Source organism: Bufo bufo, chromosome 3 (assembly GCF_905171765.1).
Source record: "Bufo bufo chromosome 3, aBufBuf1.1, whole genome shotgun sequence".
Classification (NCBI taxonomy): Eukaryota; Metazoa; Chordata; class Amphibia; order Anura; family Bufonidae; genus Bufo; species Bufo bufo.
In genome coordinates this window covers 289,100,405-289,123,903 of record NC_053391.1, presented here as the reverse complement: position 1 = coordinate 289,123,903, position 23,499 = coordinate 289,100,405, and the positions used below count along the sequence as shown (strand labels likewise).

The window sequence follows — 23,499 nt, the reverse complement described above, 5'->3', positions numbered from 1 at the left end:
TGTGAAAGAGGCCTTACTCTCCATTCAGAATGCATGGGGATATGCCTGATCAGTTCTTTTCTGGTATAGAGCCCCTGTGACGGAACTCTATGCCGGAAAAGAAGAAACGCTAGTGTGAAAGTACTCTAAAATATTACGTTTAAATCAAGTCTTCAGGATTTTTGGCCGGTGCAAAAAGCGCAGCATGCTGCGGTATTTTCTCCGGCCAAAAAACGTTCCGTTCCGGAACTGAAGACATCCTGATGCATCCTGAACGGATTTCACTCCATTCAGAATGCATTAGGATAAAACTGATCAGGATTCTTCCGGCATAGAGCCCCGACGACGGAACTCTATGCCGGAAGAAAAGAACGCAGGTGTGAAAGAGCCCTAATCCGTTCAGGATGCATCAGGATGTCTTCAGTTCAGTCATTTTGACTGATCAGGCAAAAGAGAAAAACGCAGCATGCTACGGTTTTATCTCCGGCGAAAAAAACTGAAGATTTGCCTGAATGCCGGATCCAGCATTTTTCCCCCTAGGAATGTATTAGTGCCAGATCTGGCATTCAAAATACCGGAATGCACCCGCACTGAATCCTGACCCATTCATTTCTATGGGGCTGTGCACATGAGCAGTGATTTTCACACATCACTTGTGCGTTGCGTGAAAATCGCAGCATGCTCTATGTTGTGAGTTTTTCACGCAACGCAGGCCCCATAGAAGTTATTGGGGCTGCGTGAAAATCGCAAGCAAGTGCGGATGCGGTGCGATTTTCACGCATGGTTGCTAGGATGAAAGTCTATTCACTGTATTATTTTCCCTTATAACATGGTTATAAGGGAAAATAATAGCATTCTTAATACAGAATGCATAGTAGAAGGTCAATATAATAAACATTGGTGGCGCAGTGCGCCCCCCCTCAATATAATAAACATTGGTGGCGCAGTGGGCAGTGCCAATGAGGGTTAAAAAATAAAAAAATAATTAACTCACCTCCTCCAATTGATCGTCTCCTGTTCTTTCTTCAGGACCTGTCAAAGGACCTGTGGTGACATCACTGTGCTCATCACATGATCCATCACCATGGTAATGGACCATGTGATGAGCTCAGTGACGTCACCACAGGTCCTGAAGAAAGAACAGGAGACCGGCAGCTATGCGATCAACTGGAGGAGGAGAGTTTATTTTTTTTTATTATTTTTAACCCTCATTGGCACTTCCCACTGTGCCACCAATGTTTATTATACTGGGGGGGGCACTGTGCCACCAATGTTTCTTATACAAATACAGGAGGCGGGTGCTGGAATCAAATAGCCGACACCCGACCTTTGTGACAGGGAGCTGCGATCAGCGGCAGTTAACCCCTCAGGTACCGCACCTGTAGGGTTAACTCAACTGCAGCCGATCGCAGCTCCCTGTCACAAAAGGTCGGGTGTCGGCTATTTGATTCCGGCACCCGCCTCCTGTATTTGTATTACAGGTCAGTTTTCTTCATTGGTGGCGCAGTGGCCACAGCCCCTCCCCTCCTCCTCCCGTCTCTTCTTATTGGCGGAGGCAGCAGCAGCACAGGGGGGAGGGAGAGACTCCTCCACTGCGCTGGTGAGAACGATCATCTCCTGTGCCCCGCCGCTGTACTGAGCAGAGCTACGGCGGCGGGTCTAGTCGCAAATGGCGACAAGACTAAAAAGTCTTGTCGCCATTTGTAAATTCTAAGTCGCATTGGCGACCATTTTGGTCGCCATCTGGAGCCCTGAGGGGGCGTCTTTAGGATAGGAGGATGTGGCTGCTACCAGCAAGGAGCCGCCCTACTTGCTGGTAGCAAGGTAATTTGCATATTTTAAAAGTACGTTTTTAACAATCTGCTGAACGAAAATGATTAATTACAGTATGTATGCATAAATCGCATTATAGGCATTATAAGTAACCAAAAAAAAACAAAACTGTTTAGTGGGGTGACAGAAGCCCTTTAATGGTAGATCCTGGTGCAAAATCCTCAGACCATGGGCAAGACGGTCATCAATGGTTGTAGTTCTCCAAAAAAGCTCATTCCTTTTTATTGATAGAGAATCCACGTACACCAATTATTTACGTATTGCCAAAAATACATAAGTCCCTGACGAACCCCCCTGGGCGACCCATCGTGTCGGGTATTGACTCCGCTTGTTCACACATTTCCATCTTCCTGGACCACATACTCCGCATGTACGCTACTAATACCAAATCCTATATCAGGGATACAGAGGATTTTTTGCAAATAGTTTCCACTGTGATATTGCCTGATGAATGCTTGGTGGCATCCTTTGATGTCACCAGCCTCTATACTTCGATCGATCATGTACGGGAAGTTAATGCGGTGAGGAGATGTTTGAAACATAGCGACTATTCGACAGAATGCTGTGATTTTATCATTGAACTATTGAATCTGGTCCTGAGACATAACTATTTTATGTTCGGGGACCAGTTCTTTTTGCAATTACATGGGACCGCAATGGGGTCCAATGTGGCCCCCACGTATGCAAATGTTTTCATGGCGGCTCTTGAGGAGGACCTTGTCTATGTATCCCACGACTTCAGCAAGGTGTTGGGCTGGTGGCGGTACATAGACGACGTCTTCCTCATTTGGCAAGGTGACTGAGTCTCTAGAGCAATTTCATGGTTTCCTGAATAACTTGGACAGTGAGATTGCTTTTACACTCACACATTCTGACAAACAGGTACAGTTCCTTGACACAATGGTGTCTATCGTTGGTGACAGACTGTCTACTGACATTTTCACCAAGCCGACTGACTGCAACACTTTGTTGCGCTATGAGAGCTGTCATCCCAGACCTAGCATCGAATCCCTACCACGTAGCCAACTGCTACGTCTCAAGAGGATTGTACAAGACCCAGAGTGTTTACCTATCCGTTATGAGCAGATGATTGAAAAATTCTGACAGAAAGGGTACCCACGAGGGAACCTTTACAAACATCTGAGGAAGATACAATACCCTCAGGGAATGGAGGCGAGAGAAAAGAAACCCAAACCTAGACAGATACCATTTGTCACTACATATTCAGAACAAAGTAGAGACTTGGCCGATATTTTGAGGAAACATTGGCCCATCTTAAAGAGTAATTTTCCCATGATAGAGTCCTTCTCTTCTCCCCCACTCTTGTCATACAGGCGTCCTACCAACTTGCGTGACAAGTTGGTTAGGGCGGATGTCCCCGTCAAGAGAAAGGTGCAAACCTTTTTTGGTTCAAGAAAAACGGGTTGTTTCCCGTGCCTGACGTGTGTGAACTGCCCTTATATGATCAAGGGAAGTTCTTTCACACACCCGGGTACGGGAGCACAATTTGATATCCGTCATTTTTTGCTCGTTTGTCGTATATGTGTTGCAATGTCTATGTGGTCTCCTCTATGTGGGGGAGACCACATGTGACATGAAAACACGATTGAATAACCATCGCTTTTCTATAAGGCGTAAAAGAACAGATTTGCCGGTTCCTAAACATTTTGTTGAGTATGGCCATGCTGAGAGAGAACTGAAATGCATGATAATAGACCAGGTCCCAAGGGCTAGACGAGGTTGGGATCGCACCTTGACCCTTAAACAAAGGGAACTGCGTTGGATACATCGTCTTCAGACCCTTAAACTACAGGGCCTGAATGTCGATTTTAAATGGAATATTATGTAGTGTGACTTTGCGGGAATTCTCCCGTTTCTCCTGTGGATTTGTCTCCTTCATTTTGTACTCTGGTATTGTGATCACTTATGGTGTCTAATATCTCACCTATTTACTTATTATGTTTTTCTTTTTTCTATTTTTCAGATTTTATCGGATCTGATAGATTTTTTCAAGTTTATCATCACAGCGGTAGAAAAAGATGGCTACCATCTACGGTGTTTGTAGTCCCATGTGGGGTGAATGGGGTTGGAATCGCAGTTTATTCAGATAAATAAGTATAGTACGGATAAGTCGTGAATGGAAGATTGCCACTCAGCTGTAAATGCGGATTATAGGTGGATTTTGGCTCAGAGGATATTGGGTGTTGACAGCACTCGATACCTAGGTGCCATAACAGGTGTGTGGTGATGGTCACTAAAGTGACAACCACATAAACCGCACCTTTTCCAATTAGCTTCAATATCATTTTATCTCATTATAGAGACACTGTCCCTTTAAAAGGGGCCTATGACTCCATTTGCTTCCGAAATACACGACTTGATATCTTATAAGAATATTATCATTCATTTAAACTCCATAAAGTAGTATTAAGGCTACTTTCACACTTGCGGCAGGACGGATCCGACATGCTGTTTACCATGTCGGATCCGTCCTGCGGCTATTTCGCCGTGCCGCCGGACCACCGCTCCGTCCCCATTGACTATAATGGGGACAGGGGCGGAGCTCCGGCGCAGCACGGCGGTGCATGGCAAAAGCCGCCGGACTAAAAAGCCTGACATGCAGTAATTTTAGTCCGGCGGCCTTTCGCTGTGCACCGCCGTAGCTCCGCCCCCATTATAGTCAATGGGGACGGAGCGGCGGTCCGGCGAAATAGCCGCAGGACGGATCCGACATGGTGAACAGCATGTTGGATCCGTCCTGCCGCAAGTGTGAAAGTACCCGAATATGCAACCCGATCATGTCTACATGTGACTTCTTTTTCCCCATTCAAGTCTGGATTTGCGGTGCCCTGTCCTGCCCTGGTTAAATAGTGATGTGCCGGGTTTGGGGACGCTCTCCGGTTGCCGAACTACGGCTCATGTGATGCGCTCACGAGATCCTGTGACATGGCTGCTGGGGCGTAACCTTCTGGCTCGTCACGCTCCGGAGGACCCAGGTTGCCGGTACACGCCTCGCGACTGACGTCACGCACCTGGTGACGTGTGACGGGATCCAGTGTGTACTGGTTTCCTGGCAACCGGGCATGCGCAATGATGGACTGGGGACGCCGAGATGGAGGCCATCATCATAGTATACCGCTGTGTAAGTTATTTTCTATACAATCGATGCGGCCGATTGACCGCAATTTAACACACACATTTGATCACTTTGATTAAAGCACATGGCACTTTATGAAAAGATCTATTGATGTATGGGATTTTTTGAAGATCAATAACTATAGTTTCACGAGATATGTGCTCCACTGATTTTTTATATGTTTTGCAATTTTTGTATCTTGTATTTACACCGGATCATGTATTTTTAACATTTTGTATACTTGGATTATGTAATTGTCACTGATTAACTCACCAATTGACTCACATGGCATTGTGGGTATAAATGTGGATACTCTGACACCAGTTTGTATGCTTGATAAAGACTGCAATGAGCAGTTGAAACGTTGCAGAGGGGAATAAAGCGGGTCTTTTTTACTTTTACATTGGAGTGCTGCCTCTTTTTTGGAGATATATATATATATATATATATATATATATATATATATATATATAGTTATTAGTTATTTTGACACAGTAAGGGGTTGTGTCTGGCAACGCAGGTATTTTCCTCCCAACATGTGCGGCAGGGCTGGTTTCCAGCCAGGTGAGGTCAAATACCGGACCGGAGTTTAAGTGCCGACCCGGGTTTTGGCAGCACCTGGCCGTCCTTAAATAGGCAGCAGAGATGCGAGATGGGATCTGAGGCTTTGTGCCGTGCTAGAGGGTAGAGAGTTGCATGCTGGGGAAACAGGCCCCCTAAAGCCTGCTGTCGACTACTGGAGGCAGAACTGCCAGCAAGATGACTTGTGTTCTATGAACTTTCCATTGTGTGTGAACTAACACCAAGACTGCAAAGTTACGTTCTGTTTTGTGCAATTGCCTCAAGTGTGAATAAACACTGACGTTTTGAGTTAAGAACTTGTATTTTGCCTCTGTTCTGCGCCCGCTTACCCTATTTACCATAGCGAAACCCCACAAAATATATATTATATATACACACATACATACACATACACACACACATGCAGTAAGGAACAGAAGTATTTGAACACCCTGCAATTTTTAGAAATCATGGAGGGGTCTGAAATTCACATTGTAGGTGCATTCCCACTCAGAATTCCCAGAAAGAATAAAAAAATATAAAAATAAAATAAAAATCTGGAAATGACATTGTATGATTTTTAAAGAATTTATTTGTCATGCACTGTTGAACATAAGTTTTTTGAACACCTGAGAAACAGCAAGAATTCTGGCTCTCAAAGACCTGTTACTGTGCCTTTAAAAAGTCCACCTCTACTCCACTCATTAATCTAACTTAGTAGCACCTGTCTGAGCTCTTTAAAGACACCTGTCCACCCCACAGTCAGTCAGACGCCAACTACTACCATGGGCCAGACCAAAGAACTGTCAAAAGACATCAGAGACAAAATGATGGACCTCCACAAGGCTGGAAATGGCTACGGGGCCATTGCCAAGCAGTTTGGTGAAAATTCAGCAACTGTTGGAGCAATTGTTAGAAAATGGAAGAGGCTAAAGACGACTGTCAGTCTCCCTCGGACTGGGGCTCCATGCAAGATATCATCAGTGATACCCCACGAGGTGAGAAGGAAGGTGAGGAATCAGCCCTGAACTACGAGGGAGGAGCTGGTCAATGACATGAAGACAATGACAGTTTCAAAGGTCACTGTTGGTAGAACACTACGCCGTCATGGTTTCAAATCATGCATTGCATGGAAGGTTCCCCTGCTCAAGTCATCACATATCCAGGCCCGTTTGAAGTTTGCCAATGACCATCATCCAGATCCAGAAGAGGCATGGGAGAAAGTCATGTGGTCAAATGAGACCAAAGTAGAACTTTTTTGTCTAAACTTCACTTATCGTGTTTGGAGGAAAAAGAAGGATGAGTTGCATCCTAAGAACACCATCCCTACTGTGAAGCATGGGGGTGGTAACATCATGCTTTGGGGGTGCTTTTCTGAGAAGGGGACAGGACGGCCACACTGTATTAAGGAGAGGATGAATGGGGCCATTTATTGTGAGATTTTGAGCAACAACCACCTTCCCTCAGTCAGAGCATTGACTATGGGTCGTGGCTGGGTCTTCCAACATGACAACGACCTGAAACACACAGCAAGGATAACGAAGGAGTGGCTCCGTAAGAAGCATATTAAGGTTCTGGAGTGGCCTAGCCAGTCTCCAGACCTAAATCCAATAGAACATCTTTGGAGGGAGCTGAAACTCTGTGTTGCTCAGCGACAGCCCCGAAACTGGACAGATCTAGAGATCTGTGTGGAGGAGTGGACCAAAATCCCTGTTGCAGTGTGTGCAAACCTGGTCAAGAACTACAGGAAACGTTTGACCTCTGTAATTGCAAACAAATGCTTCTGTACCATATATTAACACAGATTTTCTCAGGTGTTCAAATACTTATGTTCAGCAGTGCAAGACAAATAAATTCTTTAAAGAAACATACAATGTGTTTTCCTGAATTAATTATTTTTTTGTTATTTATTCTGTCTCTCAGAGTGGGAATGCATTTACAATATGAATTTCAGACCCCTCGATGATTTCTAAGTGGGAGAACTTGCAAAATCACAGGGTGTTCAAATACTTATTTTCCTCACTGTATGTATTTAGGTACAGTGAGGAACAGAAGTATTTTATACATTGACAATTTCGCAAGTTTTCCCAACTACAAAAAATGGAGGTCTGTAATTTTTATCGGAGGTACACTTCAACTGTGAGACAGAATAAAAATTAAAAAAATAAACAGAAAACCACATTGTATGTTTTTTTAAATTTATTAATTAGCATTTTATTATAAAACTTTATTATAGAATTTAATATTTAGTTCAGAAACCTTTGTTTGCAATTACAGAGGTCAGAGGTTTCCTTCTTGACCAAGTTTGCATACAGTGCAGCAGGGATTTTGGCCCAGTCCTCCATACAAATCTTTCAGGTTTCAGGGCCATCGCTGGGCTACATTGAGTATCAACTCCCTCCAAAGATTTTCAATAGGGTTCAGGTCAGGAGACTGGCTAGGTCACTTCAGGACCTTGAAATGCTTCTTACAGAGCCACTCCTTAGTTGCCCTGGCTGTGTGTTTCGGGTCATTGTCATGCTGGAAGACCCAGCCACGATCCATCTCCAATGCTCTTACTGAGGGAAGGAGGTTGTTGGCCAAAATCTTGTGATACATGGCCCCATCCATCATCCCTTCAATACGAAGTCGTCCTATCCCCTTTGCAGAAAAGCACCCCCAAAAGTATGAAGTTTCCACCCCCATGCTTCACTGTTGGGACGGGGTTCTTGGGGGTTGTACTAATCCTTCTTCATCCAAATACAATGAGGGGAGTTGATACCAAAAAGTTCTATTTTGGTCTCTTCTGACCACATGACCTTCTCCTATGCCTCATCTGCATCATCCAGATGGTCACTGACGAACTTTAAACGGGCCTGGACATTGGCTGGCGTGAGCAGGGGAACCTTGCATGCCCTGCAGGATTTTCATCCATGATTGCGTAGTGCGTTACAGACGGTAATCTTTGAGACTGTGGTCCCAGCTCTCTTCAGGTCATTGACGAGGTCCTCCTGTGTAGTTCTGGGCCGATTCCTGACCTTTCTCAAAATCATCATTACCCCACAAGGCGAGATCTTGCATGAATCCCCAGACCGAGGAAGATTACAGTTTTGTCCTTGGTGTCCTTAGCTCTTTGGTCTTGGCCATGGTGGAGAGATTGAGTGTGATTGATTGAATATATGGACAGGTGTCTTTTATACAGGTAACGAGTTCAAACAGGTGCAATTAATACAGGTAATAAGTGCAGAGTAGGAGGGCTTCTTAAAGAAAAACTAACAGGTCTGTGAGAGCAAGAATTCTTGCTGGTTGGTAGGTGATCAAATATTTATTTCATGCAATAAAATGCAAATTCAATTATTTAAAAATTATACATTGTGATTTTCTGGATTTTTATTTTAGATTCCGTCTCTCACAGTTGAAGTATACCTATGATAATAATTACAGACGTCTCATTCTTTGTAGGTTGGAAAATGTGCAAAATCGCCATTGTATTTTAATTTTCCCCACTGTATCTATATCTATCGACACACACACACACACACACACACACACACACACGGGGACAAAATTGTTGGTATCCTTCCATTAAAGAAGTTGTCTACTCCCAAAATCAAAATTATTTTTATGTGCTCCTAACACCCTTTACCATACATAAAAACGCCCCCAATACCTGTTTTTCATGTATGAGCTTTCCTTCCACCTGTCTGAGCATCAGACTATCCTGGCAGATCTGTTTACTTTCTCTCCTTTCTGTTCTGTTGAATACATAAAACTTTATTGATAAAAACTGGCTGCACTGCAGAGTGATGAGTGAGGCTGGACACGCCCCCCCCACACACTGTTCAGTCTGCAGTAGCTACTCCGACTACATGTGGCCATGTTACTAGTCATACATGAATCCTGCCAGTCTTTCTCACTCAATAGCTAAATCAATCACTGACCGTCCACAGGCTCTTCCTCACCATCTCCAGAGTGCAATAAACAGCATGAATCAGCAAGCACATCAAATCACATCTGTATCTAATCCTTTCATGTATGTGTGCCTGATACACAGCCTGCTGTATGCGATACTGCTTGCTGAAGTGTATACCTAGTCCCATCTTGTATAATACTGCCTGCTAAGCCCTATATCTGCACACCACCGTATCCGTTTTGCAGTCTGCAATTCACAGCTCTGCTAAATAAATATACTGTCCGCATACGATACACATTTTTTTGGAGTGCCGTTGAGCTCTATGGGTTCGAGGTCTGCATTTTGAGGAACAGAACAGGACATGTGCTATCTTTTGTAGAAATGACACGTGGATGTGGAAAGCACACTGATGATGTCCATGTGTTTTCCACATCCGTGTGTCAGTTCTACAAAAGATAGCACATGTCCTGTTCTGTTCCTCAAAATGCAGACCTCGAACCCATAGAGCTCAACGGCACTCCAAAAAAATGTGTATCGTATGCGGACAGTATATTTATTTAGCATGTGGTACATGCTCCCTCAGTAAATACATCAAGAAGGGAACATTTCTTAGCAGTATGACCACAGGGACAACGTATGGGCTGAGATTTTTTGTGAACTGCAAAAACTATAAGGCCCCTTTCACACGAGCGAGTATTCCGCGCGGATGCGATGCGGGAGGTGAATGCATTGCACCCGCACTGAATACCAACCCATTCATTTCTATGGGGCTGTGCACACGAGCGGTGATTTTCACTCATCACTTTTGCGTTGCGTGAAAATCGCAGCATGCTCCTCTTTGTGCGTTTTTCACGTAACGCAGGCCCCATAGAAATGAATGGGGTTGCGTGAAAATCGCAAGCATCCGCAAGCAAGTGCGGATGCGGTGCGATTTTCACGCACGGTTGCTAGGAGACGATCGTGATGGAGACCCGAACCTTATTATTTTCCCTTATAACATGGTTATAAGGGAAAATAATAGCATTCTGAATACAGAATGCATAGTAAAACAGCGCTGGAGGGGTTAAAAAATAAAATAAAAAAATCACTTAACTCACCTTAATCCACTTGCTCGCGATGCCCGGCATCTCCGTCTGTCTCTTTTACTGTATAGGACCTGTGGTGAGCATTAACTATAGTTTAAGGACCTGGGATGACGTCACTCTGGTCATCACATGGTACATCACCATGTTATAAGGGAAAATAATACTATTTACAGAACACCGATCCCAAGCCCGAACTTCTGTGAAGAAGTTCGGGTTTGGGTACCAAACACGCGCAATTTTTCTCACGCGAGTGCAAAACGCATTACAATGTTTTGCACTCGCGCGGAAAAATCGCGGGTGTTCCCGCAACGCACCCGCACATTTTTCCGCAACGCCCGTGTGAAAGAGGCCTAAGAGTGGTTTATTTACTGACCTGTGCATGCGGTAGCCAATATATTGGCAAAACAAAACGGGAATTCAGGAAAAGAATAGGGGAACATCTATCTGATATTAGAAATGAGGCGGACACACTGATAGCACGACATGTGAATGATTGTCAAATCGGGACAATGACAATAGAGACAGTCAAATTTCAGGGGATTGAACATGTGACACGACCAGCACGAGGAGGTAACGTTGATACGATCTTATTACGAAAAGAGGCTCAATGGATTTTTAGAATGCAAACTGTTAAACCATGGGGCCTAAATGACACCATCTCATACACATGTTTCATTTAGAAGCATCATGTACCCCATATCTCTGCCTACCTCTTAATATACAATATATGGGTAAGGCCTCATGCACACGAGTTTTTCTCGGCCTCCGTTCCTTTTTTTTGCGGATAGGATTTCAATGGGTCAGCAAAAAAATGCTGATAGTTCATCCGTTTGTGTTCCGCGTCCGTTGTCCGTGTTTCCATTCAGCAAAAAAAAATTAAAAAATAGTGCATGTCCTACTTTTTTCACATTTGCGGACAAGGATAGGCATTTTTTTACAAGGGATCTGTGGGAAAAAAACGGATCCTCCAAAAAAAACAAAACAAAAACGGATGCCGCATCAGTTTTTTTTGGTGGACGCAAGATTTGTGGACGCAAAAAACCACTGTCGTGTGCATGAGGCCTAACAAATTGATTTATTTCTTTCAGGCTTGTTTGTTACCTTAAGCTTGTTTTATGGTTACTCATATATCCCCCTTGGGGATTAAAGGGTTTCTATCACTTGGTATGACATAATTAGCTGTCAGACACTAGCGATCTGCTAGTGTCTGCTCTGGCCAACCATCCTACTATAAATCACTTGTGGGGCAGCGGTTTTGCTAAAAAACTAACTTTTATAAATATGCTAATGAGCCTCTAGGTGCTATGTGGGCGTCATTAGCACCTAGAGGCTCCGTCTACCTTCATACACAGCCGCCGCCCAGCGCGTCCCTCCAGCCCGCCCATGTCCTCCTCCGTGTGACGCAGCGGACGAGTTCTCGCGCATGCGCCGTGCGCGGCTGTATTCGGCGCATTTGAGATCTCAGCTCGGAGCGGTCAGACATTCAATGCGCATGCGCGGCTGTATTCGGACATGGGCGGGCTGGAGGGACGCGCTGGGCGGCGGCTGTGTATGAAGGTAGACGGAGCCTCTAGGTGCTAATGACGCCCACATAGCACCTAGAGGCTCATTAGCATATTTATAAAAGTTAGTTTTTTAGCAAAACCGCTGCCCCACAAGTGATTATAGTAGGATGGTTGGCCAGAGCAGACACTAGCAGATCGCTAGTGTCTGACAGCTAATTATGTCATACCAAGTGATAGAAACCCTTTAATATCACAATCTGGTATGGGTCGTGCGCCTGTGTATCTCTACATCTTTTGATAGACCGTAGTATATACTGTATACATTGAAGCACTATAAAAGCATCTGTGATTCAGCCTATTTTATACATTAGATTAGGAAATATTGCTTTGTGCCCCTTGTGCGCTTTTACATTAACACAGATATTGAAATGTATGAGATACTGGGAGGTGTTTTGAGTCCCATATTCTTATCTCCATCCTCCAATTGCAGTGCTGCTCCCAGAATGATAAGCACAGCCGCCTACTGATTCCCTCCTATATACTTACTTTACACTCCTCAACGTCGCTACACAGCACGAACAGTGGGCGTCACACAGTGGGTGGACATAACACGCACACCCCCATCGTGATTAGCTACCATCGAGACCGCGTCTGCTGAGGGGTGGGTTTTGACCTATTTCAAGCCGAAGCACGGGTAGCCGGTACGGTCGTCACAGCGCCGAAATACTGGCAGTCCGCACGCCACTGTGCGTTTGATAATACTTGCTACTGTTAATATCTGCAGGGTCACTCTTGCACAGAAATGCGTTGAGCGGCAGATAGATACAGAAACAGCATAGGGGACCAGCGTACCAGGAATAGTGTCAATGAGAGGACACTAAGTCATTTATGTACCCCACACTATCTTAGTTCTGGTTAAAACTAGGTAGTCCCTCTAGCTGTTTCTCTAATAGGCAGTGAAGTGCAGCAATTCTACTTACCGGCTCCATACAGTGACAGTTATTGTAATATATGTGCTGCAACCAGATTGTGACTGCTACAATGTAGTACAATGTTAAATGCTATGGGTACATGGCTGCTATTATGGGCTGATGAAGAAGTGTAACCCATGGTTTCTAGGGTATATGAGGTACACTCTAGCTATACACAATCCAGTGAGCTTGAGATAGGAAGCATAAGCGTTAAAATTCACTACACCTCTCCCTATCGTCTGCGGTTATACCCTGCCTGAATAGTAGAAGTCATAAATGAGAGGTCGTGACTCCAATTTTAAGTGTAACATTTAATAAAGATTTGTTATTTTGTTTCTAACGTCCTAATCAGGCAAATTTACTAAACTAATGAAACTGGCCTGGACAAAAATGATGGTACCCTTAACTTAATATTTTCTTGTACAACCTTTTGAGGCAATCACTTCTGCACCTGTCCAACTACATTTTGGCCCACTCCTCGTGGGCAAACTGAACCAGCTGGCTCAGGCTTGAAGGGTGCCTTCTCAAGACTGCATGGTTCAGCTCCTTCCACAGATGTTCAATATGATTTAGATCAGGGCACATAGAAGGCCACTTCAGAATAGTCCAATGCTTTGTTCTTAGCCATTCTTGGATGTTTTTAGCTGTGGTGTTTTGGGTCAATAGAGAACCCTTGGTCTGTGACTGAGACCAAGCTTTCTGACACTGGGCAGCACATTTTGCTCTAGAATTCCTTGACAGTCTTGTGATTTCTTTGTATCCTGCCTAGATTCAAGACAACCTGTGCCAGATGCAGCAAAGAAGCCCCAAAACATAATCAAGCCTCCATATTTAACAGTAGGTAAATTATTATTTTCTTTGTATGCTTCATTTTTTTGTCTGAACACAGAGCTGATGTGACTTGCCAAAAAGCTCCAGTTTTATCTCATCTGTCCAAAGGACATTCTCCCAAAATATGAATTTGGCAAATTCCAGTCTCGCTTTTTTTATGATTTGCTTTCAAAAGTGGTTTCCTCCTTGGTCGTCTTCCAATAAGTCCACTTTGGCATAGACAGTGATGGATGGTGCGATCTGAAACTAAATGTACCTTGACCTTGTAGTTTACCTTTAATCTCTTTGTAAGTTGTTCTGAGCTCTTTGGTTACCATTCATATTATCAGTCTCTTCAATTTGTAATCAATTTTCCTCTCGCCACCACGTGTTGGCAGGTTGCCTACAGTCCTGTAGACCATAAACTTCTGAATAATATGTGCAACTGTAGTAACAGGAACATAATCAAGCTGTTAGGCGATGGTCTTATAGCCTTTACCTTTAATTTTCTTTCTAATTTCTTAATGCAACTCTCCTTTCTTTGGTCCATGTTGTGTGGAGCACATCATGATACAAAACAGCACAGTTCCACTCTCTCTAAATAGGTGGACTGACTGATTACAAGTTTGAAGACACTGATGCTAAACTAACTACAGGAAACACCGTAGTTTAACATGTCCCTATGGTCAAATTATTTTCAATCTTTTCTAGGGGTACCATCAATTTTGTCCAGGTTAGTTTTTTAAATATTCTGTTGAGTCACAATTCAAAAGCAATGTCTGTTTTTCAGTACATTTTTGTCAATTATTATGATGTCAGTTTCAAGTTATTTTAGTGACCATTGTGGGTTTTTCCTTTCTTTAACGTTAGGGTACCAACAATTGTGTCTGTGTATAATTATATTAAATAATGTACTATTGCAGTGATGGGAGGTTATCTAATCTAATCTATCAGGGGTCAAGGATTACTTCTAGATGTTGCATAAAATAAATCAGAAATAATGTGGCAAAACCTTCCCTAATCTGAAGATGTAAGTGTGGGTGGGTAGTGCTGTGGGCACGTGACATGGCAGGTTATGACCAAGTGCTAACTCTATTGTAGGCAGCAGTTACAATATGCACGACCATTATACGAAATGCGTGTTATATAAATGGAATATAAGACATGACTAGGTTGTTTTATTGGCTTCTAAGGGTAGAAAACCAGGACATAAATTATATAACTGAAGTCATACTATAAGTCCGGGAACCATTATTTTCTATCTACAATTTATAAGAGCACTAGTCTAAGTAACAGCATTTGTCCAACATGATATATCCGAAGGACTCAACCATCATTTATATATACCTTTTCTCTGTAATAGTTGCTGTTTAGCCTACTAAGGCTCTCATACATTTCGTCACAGGCTTCTAGATCTTGAATCTGCCGAATTGAGAAAAACAGAATGAGTACAAAACAATATGCAACACTTGACACAGTAGTAGACACATTGCATCTACTTTATATGGTGACAGGCAATTCCAGAAAGGCACATTTATTACTAAGAAAGAAAGCACACAGAACAAGTAGTATTAATTATTAAAGTGAATGACTGATGTATCTTCCCTTGTTATACCACCTAGGATGCAATAAATATCAGATCAGTAATCAGCACAAGATGGTTGATCATGAAACAAACACAATAAAAGGAAAGAGATTGCTCCATGTAGGTGTCATGTTGACCGCTACCCTATAAAATTTACCTAAATCAGAACGGATATGCTCTATAGGAAAAATAATGTGAGGTGCCATGGCCCAGTATTCTGTATAAAGAACACAGTGCTCTTTATATAAAGGAGTCATATAAAATGATGAAAGGACTATCAAGGTTTGGGGTAAAGTGTTGTACATGTGCGGCATTTCTCTATATTTATGATAAAGTGCTAATGGAGTAGATCAAGGCTTTTGCAGGGATGGGTGGAGGTCTGTCCAATTATAGGTCATCTGTGGATTAAGAAAAAGTACATAGTAACATAAGAAAAATATGTTTTCTATGGAGCGCTACACTTTCTAGTTTAGGACTACTTCTTTTCCCCATTAAATATTGTGACTAATTAAAGCAGGGCTCGACAAATCCCAGGTTTTTTCTCCCAGGCTGAGCTTTGCGCTGCGATTGGCTAGCGCTACAGCCTGGGAGAAGGAGACGCCCAGGAGAACAAGGGCAGTCTCCGCCTACTATAACCGAGTGACCGAACATATCGGAGGGGATAGCAGGAGAACGGAGCAGCGCCCAGGGATAATAGTAAGTGCAGTGAGATCCCTGGGCGCCGCTGTACATATCACGATACTTAGTTCACAATTTTTTGCCAGATGAAAGGTCCTCTTTAAGACCGCGAGGCTAACGATGTGACAGGCGGTGCACATGACGGGTTAAGCCGAGTGACATCACTCCCTCTCCCCGCTGGCTGTCAGTGTCAGCTGGCCGCGGAGTGACACAGGACATGTTCGTGGCAGCGCCGCCAGGCGCTCTCCACCGCACGCCTCATGTCCAGGGAGCGGCGCAGGTGACTACGGCGGGGTTTCCGTTTCCTGAAGACTCTTCCAGCGTTTCCCGGAGAGGAGCCGTCTCATCACCGTAAAGCCTCATGCACACGTCCGTAGAACATGGACCGTGTGATACCGGCCTGGATTTCCTGGAGTGCAGGAGCATATGGCGTCATTGGTTGCTATGACGCTGTGCGCTTCCTGCTGCCACTGCAGTACAGTAGTACACTGGTATAGATCATACCAGTGTATTACTGCACTGCGGCGGCAGCAGGAAGCGCACGGCGTCATAGTAACCAATGACGCCGTGCGCTCCTGCACTCAGAAGAAATCCAGGCCGTTATCACGTTCCACGGACGTGTGCATGAGGCTTAACGCACTCACAGGACTCCGAGATCCCTCCGACAAACAGAACCGCAGCTCCACCCACTCCCCATCACAGCACGGGATGTAGATCCGGCAAGAGATGGAACCAAATCCCGGCCTGGAGTCAGTGCGCGTCCACAGCGGAGGGAGCACAAGGACGGCCCCGGAGACGCCGACAACAGCGACTCCATTATCCCCCGGACAGGACAAATAATCCGGGAAGGCAGAAGGGCAGCGATCCCGCAGTCACGGCAGATACAGGCGGCAACAAGGGACATTTCTCTTCAAACCCAGCGCTGCTTCAGTTTTATCTAGTCACAAAATAAGTTTACAAGCGATGAATGATGAGCCCGGACCAAAACATCCAGGGAAAGGGATCTCAGTTCTGTCAGCTGCAGCACAGGGATTATACACAGTGACGTCACAGTACACTGATAATAAACAATGCCCATGTTGTTTGGTTCTAGACTTCTTTATATGTTATTTTAAGAGGTGTTATTTGTCGCTGAAAATAAGGCTTTATGAAAAAGGTTAAAAAAATAAAAACACAGCTCCTAGCTTTTTTAGCTGGCTCCTAGATTCCAAGGAAATTTGTCAAGCCCTGAATTAAAGGATCTGTTCACATCACGCTTTTTGTTTGCATTTGGAGTGTATGCCAGGAAAATCCTGATGTACAGTGATCCCTCAAAATACAATGGCCTCAGGATACAATATTTTCAACATACTATGGTCTTTTCGGACCCATTGTAACAGATCTCCTGGCACCCCGACTGGGTATCTCCTTTGATGGATGCTCCTAGTGCTTCCCGAGGGCTCCAAGCACTCCACTTGACACCATAAGCACTGCAGACCCCACGAACCGCCGCAGCTTGGTTGGGGTCTCGCCGTCTCCTACCCACCCTGGACCTACAACAAGGCTCCAGTGGGTGAACCTATCTTCCTTCAGAAAGCGATGCAGGAACAAGCTCTTAAAAGAGCTTAGTGATTATAGCCAGGGGAGTATACAGCATATAGCAATCCCTAGAGTAGATATAGCCTTTCCCCCCCCCCACACATGAGACGAGGCTCTATGTTGAGATTTAAACAGGAACTCTTCAATGCAGGTCTTCCAGCAAGGGACACTTGCATTAACAGTATTGAAATCCTTCCCAGCAATGGTACACAACCCCCCCTCCTGTGACACAATCAACAAAATACAATGGGCATTGCCTGTGATACAATTACCACACATAATGGGCTAACTTATCACTCACAGGCAGAAAACAAACATTTTTCCCAAAACACAGAAGACACCTCAAAACTCCACATATCCCCATAATTTACACATTCATGGATAGCTCTGATCTGGGCGAACAACATATCCAAAAATCACACACATCCGAACAGGGGTTCCCGAATTCCATGGAAGTCACATTTGGCCGACCGCAAGCATGGCTTTCCTGCCCAAAACAGTTCCACAGATTTAGGCTGTGCGGCCGGTCTATCTTCTCCTTCAAAGTTAGTATATGGGCCATAATCCTGAGGCAAGAGGCTGGCAAACAGGCCCCTCCAAAACCGAATGACGAGGTTAGTTTCTTTTATCTGTCTTCGTTATCTGCTTATTCTTCTGAAATCTTTATTTTCTCTCATCTTGGTTATCCTAGAATCAGTGCCGGGGTGGCATTGCTAGGCAGCAGGGGTGCTGTTTGGCGGCTGGGTCCCGCTGTCTGCTGGTGTGGTGGTGGTCGCCTCTCTTGGAGGTCGCAGCACAATGCTGCGCCAAGTTTAGAGTAGGTCCCACTCAGAGGCAAGCTTGACACGGTGAGTGGGCTTATGCCTTTTGATAAAAATGTACACTAATGCCTCTTGCATAAGCATGCAATATAGGGGGCAGGCAGTACACTGAATATTGCGCTGAGAAGCGAGGTTAATTCGATCAAAGCATAGCTTGTGGATGTGCGATCCAGTTCTGTTTTCCTCCACTTGATACTAGAACCAATTAATATTTTAACTTGAGGGACCACTGTATATGCTAATCTTATCTATAGTTTTCCATTGCTAGATGGAGTACAAGTGTCCTATTCTTGTTCTTTTTGCAGACAAGAAAATGCATTGTTACAATAAGTCTGCAAAAAAAAATAAAAAATCCGTACTTTTTGCAGATCCGTGTTTTGCGGACTATAAAATACAGGGTGGGCCATTTATATGGATACACCTTAATAAAATGGGAATGGTTGGTGATCTTAACTTCCTGTTTGTGGCACATTAGTATATGTGAGGGGGGGAACTTTTCAACATGGGTGGTGACCATTGCGGCCATTTTGAAGTCGGCCATTTTGAATCCAACTTTTGTTTTTTCAATAGGAAGAGGGTCATGTGACACATCAAACTTATTGGGAATTTCACAAGAAAAACAATTGTGCTTGGTTTTAACGTAACTTTATTCTTTCATGAGTTATTTACAAGTTTCTGACCACTTATAAAATGTGTTCAATGTGCTGCCCATTGTGTTGGATTGTCAATGCAACCCTCTTCTCCCACTCTTCACACACTGATAGCAACACCGCAGGAGAAATGCTAGCACAGGCTTCCAGTATCCGTAGTTTCAGGTGCTGCACATCTCGTATATTCACAGCATAGACAATTGCCTTCAGATGACCCCAAAGATAAAAGTCTAAGGGGGTCAGATCGGGAGACCTTGGGGGCCATTCAACTGGCCCACGACGACCAATCCACTTTCCAGGAAACTGTTCATCTAGGAATGCTCAGACCTGACACCCATAATGTGGTGGTGCACCATCTTGCTGGAAAAACTCAGTGAACGTGCCAGCTTCAGTGCATAAAGAGGGAAACACATCATCATGTAGCAATTTCGCATATCCAGTGGCCTTGAGGTTTCCATTGATGAAGAATGGCCCCACTAGCTTTGTACCCCATATACCACACCATACCATCTTTTTTTTTTGTTCCAACAGTCTTGGAGGGATCTATCCAATGTGGGTTAGTGTCAGACCAATAGCGGTGGTTTTGTTTGTTAACTTCACCATTCACATCAAAGTTTGCCTCATCACTGAACAAAATCTTCTGCGTAAACTGAGGGCCCTGTTCCAATTTTTGTTTTGCCCATTCTGCAAATTCAGTGCGCCGATCTGGGTCATCCTCGTTGAGATGCTGCAGTAGCTGGAGTTTGTAAGGGTGCCATTTGTGAGTAGCTAATATCCGCCGAAGGGATGTTCGACTAATGCCACTCTCCAGTGACATGCGGCGAGTGCTACACTGTAGGCTCTTGCTGAATGAAGCTAGGACAGCCACTGATGTTTCTTCACTAGAGACTAGATTAGATTTCATGCGTCCACATTTTGGCAAATCCAACACTGAACCAGTTTTAGCAAACTGCTTGCTAAGTTTCGTAACTGTAGCATGGGAGATGGGTGGTCTCGTAGGGTGTCTTGCATTGAAATCTGCTGCAATGACCCGGTTACTGCGTTCACCAAACATCAACACAATTTCTATCCGCTCCTCACGTGTTAACCTCGGCAACATGTCAATGGCTGTAAACAAAGAGAAACTTGTAAATAACTCATGAAAGAATAAAGTTACGTTAAAACCAAGCACACCATTGTTTTTCGTGTGAAATTCCCAATAAGTTTGATGTGTCACATGACCCTCTTCCTATTGATAAAATAAAAGTTGGATTCAAAATGGCCGACTTCAAAATGGCCGCCATGGTCACCACCCATCTTGAAAAGTTTCCCCCCTCACATATACTAATGTGCCACAAACAGGAAGTTAATATCACCAACCATTCCCATTTTATTAAGGTGTATCCATATAAATGGCCCACCCTGTACATACGGTTGTGTGAATTTTTTCCCCAAAACAAAAACAAAAAAACTGTACAATGGTACACAATAGAATTGTAGAGCCTACGGGTAACATGGTACTGTATGCCATCCCGGTCATCTGTTAGGCATTCAATTCATTCAGAAAGTCTTCAATTTTTTTGACATTTTATGTTCAGAATTGTGCTAAAATTAAAATAAAGGGGTCATTTATCAAACTGGTGTGAAGTAGAACTGGCTTAGCTGCCCATAGCAACTAATCAGATTGAAACTTTCATTTTGGACAGCTCCTTTGGAAAATTAAAGGAGGAATCTGATCGGTTGCTATGGGCCAGTTCTACTTTACACCAGTTTGATAAGTGACCCCCAAAGTTTTTACTAATCCTTCTGCACACAATACCTCATAAAAAAAGTGGGAAAAAAAAATATAAAATTTATTGAAAAGGAAAAACTAAAATATTGCATTGCATTCAGACCCTTTACTCACTACTTAGTTGGATCAACTTTTGCAGCGATTACAGCCTCTAGTCTTCTTGGGTATGATGCCATAAGGTTAGTATACCTGGATTTGGGGGATTTTCTGCCATTCTTCTCTGCAGATCCTTTAAAACTGTCAGGTTCAGAAGCGTCACTGGGAAAGGTCCCCGTCCCTTAAAGGGGTTGTGGAGGGGGTCAGGAGCGTAAACTGTGTCATTCACACAACCGTATTACCGCATCCAATCCACATCTTTTGCGGATCGCACTTCGACCCACTTATATCTCTGGGGCAGCAAAAATGCAGACAGCACAAGGATGTCATCTAAATTGTGACACAAAACTGTGTAAAGTAATTGACACAGAAGAGGACAGTATACTGCTACAGATGGATCTGGATAGATTGGAGGCTTGGGCAGATAAGGTTTAACACTGACAAATGTAAGCTTATGAACATGGGAAAGAATAATGCAAGTCACCCATACATACTAAATTGTAAAACACTGGGTAACACTGACATGGAAAAGGACTTAGGAATTTTACTGAACAGCAAACTAAGCTGTAAAAACCAGTGTCAGGCAGCTGCTGCCAAGGCAAATAAGATAATGGGTTGCATCAAAAGGGCATAGATGCCCGTAATGAGAACATAGTCCTACCACTTTACAAATTACTAGTCAGACCGCACATTGAGAACTGTGTACAGTTCTGGGCCCCTGTGAACAAGGCAGACATAGCAGAGCTGGAGAGGGTTTAGAGAAGGGCAACTAAAGTAATAACTGGAATGGGGGGGGGGGGGGGGAACTATAGTACCCTGAAAGATTATCAAACTTAGGACTCCTGCACACAAACATATGCCGTGGCCGTGCTGCTGGCCGCAATGCACGAACACAGACCGTGAGGCAGCCGCAGCGGATCGCAGACCCATTCACTTTAATGGGTCTGTGATCCGCCCGTTCCGCAAAAAAACTACTTACCAGTAATTCTCTTTTCATGAATCCTCCATGACGGCATACCATGGGAGATGACACGCCTCCAACCAGGTAGGGACAGGAAGTATAAATTTGTCCCTCCTTCGGCTCTTCCTCAGGGTCTTTCTGGACCGACAGCCTAGAGAGTCTTATCCTCATATATAAAGGATTATTATATATATTTTTATTTATTTTTTTGCATTCACACTAACACACTCCTCCATCTACTGATGTTTGAGATTATATATATATATATATATCAATCTATCAAACGAATGATGAGGCAGCACTTCCAGTATAGAGTGAACGGGTGAGGACCCCAAACTTTATTCAAGCGACGTTTTGGCCTGCTCAATGAGGCCTTTCTCAAGCTTGAGAAAGGCCTCATTGAGCAGGCCAAAACGTCGCTTGAATAAAGTTTGGGGTCCTCACCCGTTCACTCTATACTGGAAGTGCTGCCTCATCATTCGTTTTATATATGTCGTGGAGGAAGAGCCGACCTCTGTGAGGATTTTGCACCTGGTACATCGCGTCTGACTGTGCTGCTGCACTATTTGTGTTATATATATATATTATATTATATATATATATATATATATATATATATATATATAATAAAATTGCAAAAAAGGGCAGCACTCCAGAAATGGGACAGGCGACGTTTCGGCTCAATGTGTGAGCCTTTCTCACACATTGAGCCGAAACGTCGCCTGTCCCATATGGGTAATTAAAGTTTTTCTTCTTTTACTTTCTGGAGTGCTGCCCTTTTTTGCAATTTTATCTATTTGGATTGTCTTTATCCACACTGGGCCAGATGCACCCGTATTTTTCCTTTGACGGTGCTGCCACTGAACTTTTTTGTTATATATATATTATATAATATATATATATATATATATATATATATATATATATATATATATATATATATATATATATATATACACTTTTTTTTTTGGGTGGGAAATCCATGCAGTCATGGAGGATTCATGAAAAGGGAATTACGGGTAAGTAATTTGGTTTTTCCCTTTCATCCTCCATGACGGCATACCATGAGATATAACAGAATAATACTCCTATTTATGGAGGAACTATGGCCTGAAGCACCTTTCTGCCAAAAGCGAGGCTTTCTGACTAGCCCTAGTATCCACTCTAATGTTTAATAAGGGTCCATTCACACGTCCGCAAAAGGGTCCACACCCGTTCCGCTATTTTCCGAGACGGGTGCGGACCCATTCATTCTCTATGGGCCCGGACGTGAAGCGGAGAGCACACTATGTGCTCTCCGCTTCCGCATTTGCGGAGCGCGGCCCCGAACTTCTGGGTTTCGGCCCCGAACTTCCGGTCCGCAGCTCCGCAAAAGACAGAAAATGTCCTATTCTTGTCCGCAGCTGCATTTCTATAGCGGGTGCCAGCCGGGTGTGTTGCGGATCCGCAACACACCACGGACGTGTGAATGGACCCTAAATGTATGAGGACTTAACCAGGTTGCTGCCCTGCAGATCTGTTCTAATGAGGCGCTCGCCCTCTCAGCCAAGGATGCTGCAAAAGATCTTGTGGAATGTGCCGTAAAAG

At 43.9% G+C, this 23,499-nt stretch overlaps 1 protein-coding gene across 1 annotated transcript in view; it reads right to left on the bottom strand.

Moving 5' to 3' along the window:
- Nucleotides 1-23,499, bottom strand: part of LOC120993752 (ubiquinol-cytochrome-c reductase complex assembly factor 2) — a 48,668-nt gene that overhangs the window by 5,127 nt on the left and 20,042 nt on the right. The window contains exon 2 of the mRNA XM_040422223.1: nucleotides 15,120-15,240. Within this exon, the coding sequence (XP_040278157.1) occupies nucleotides 15,120-15,240 (121 nt within the window). The remainder of the gene's footprint in view (nucleotides 1-15,119; nucleotides 15,241-23,499) is intronic.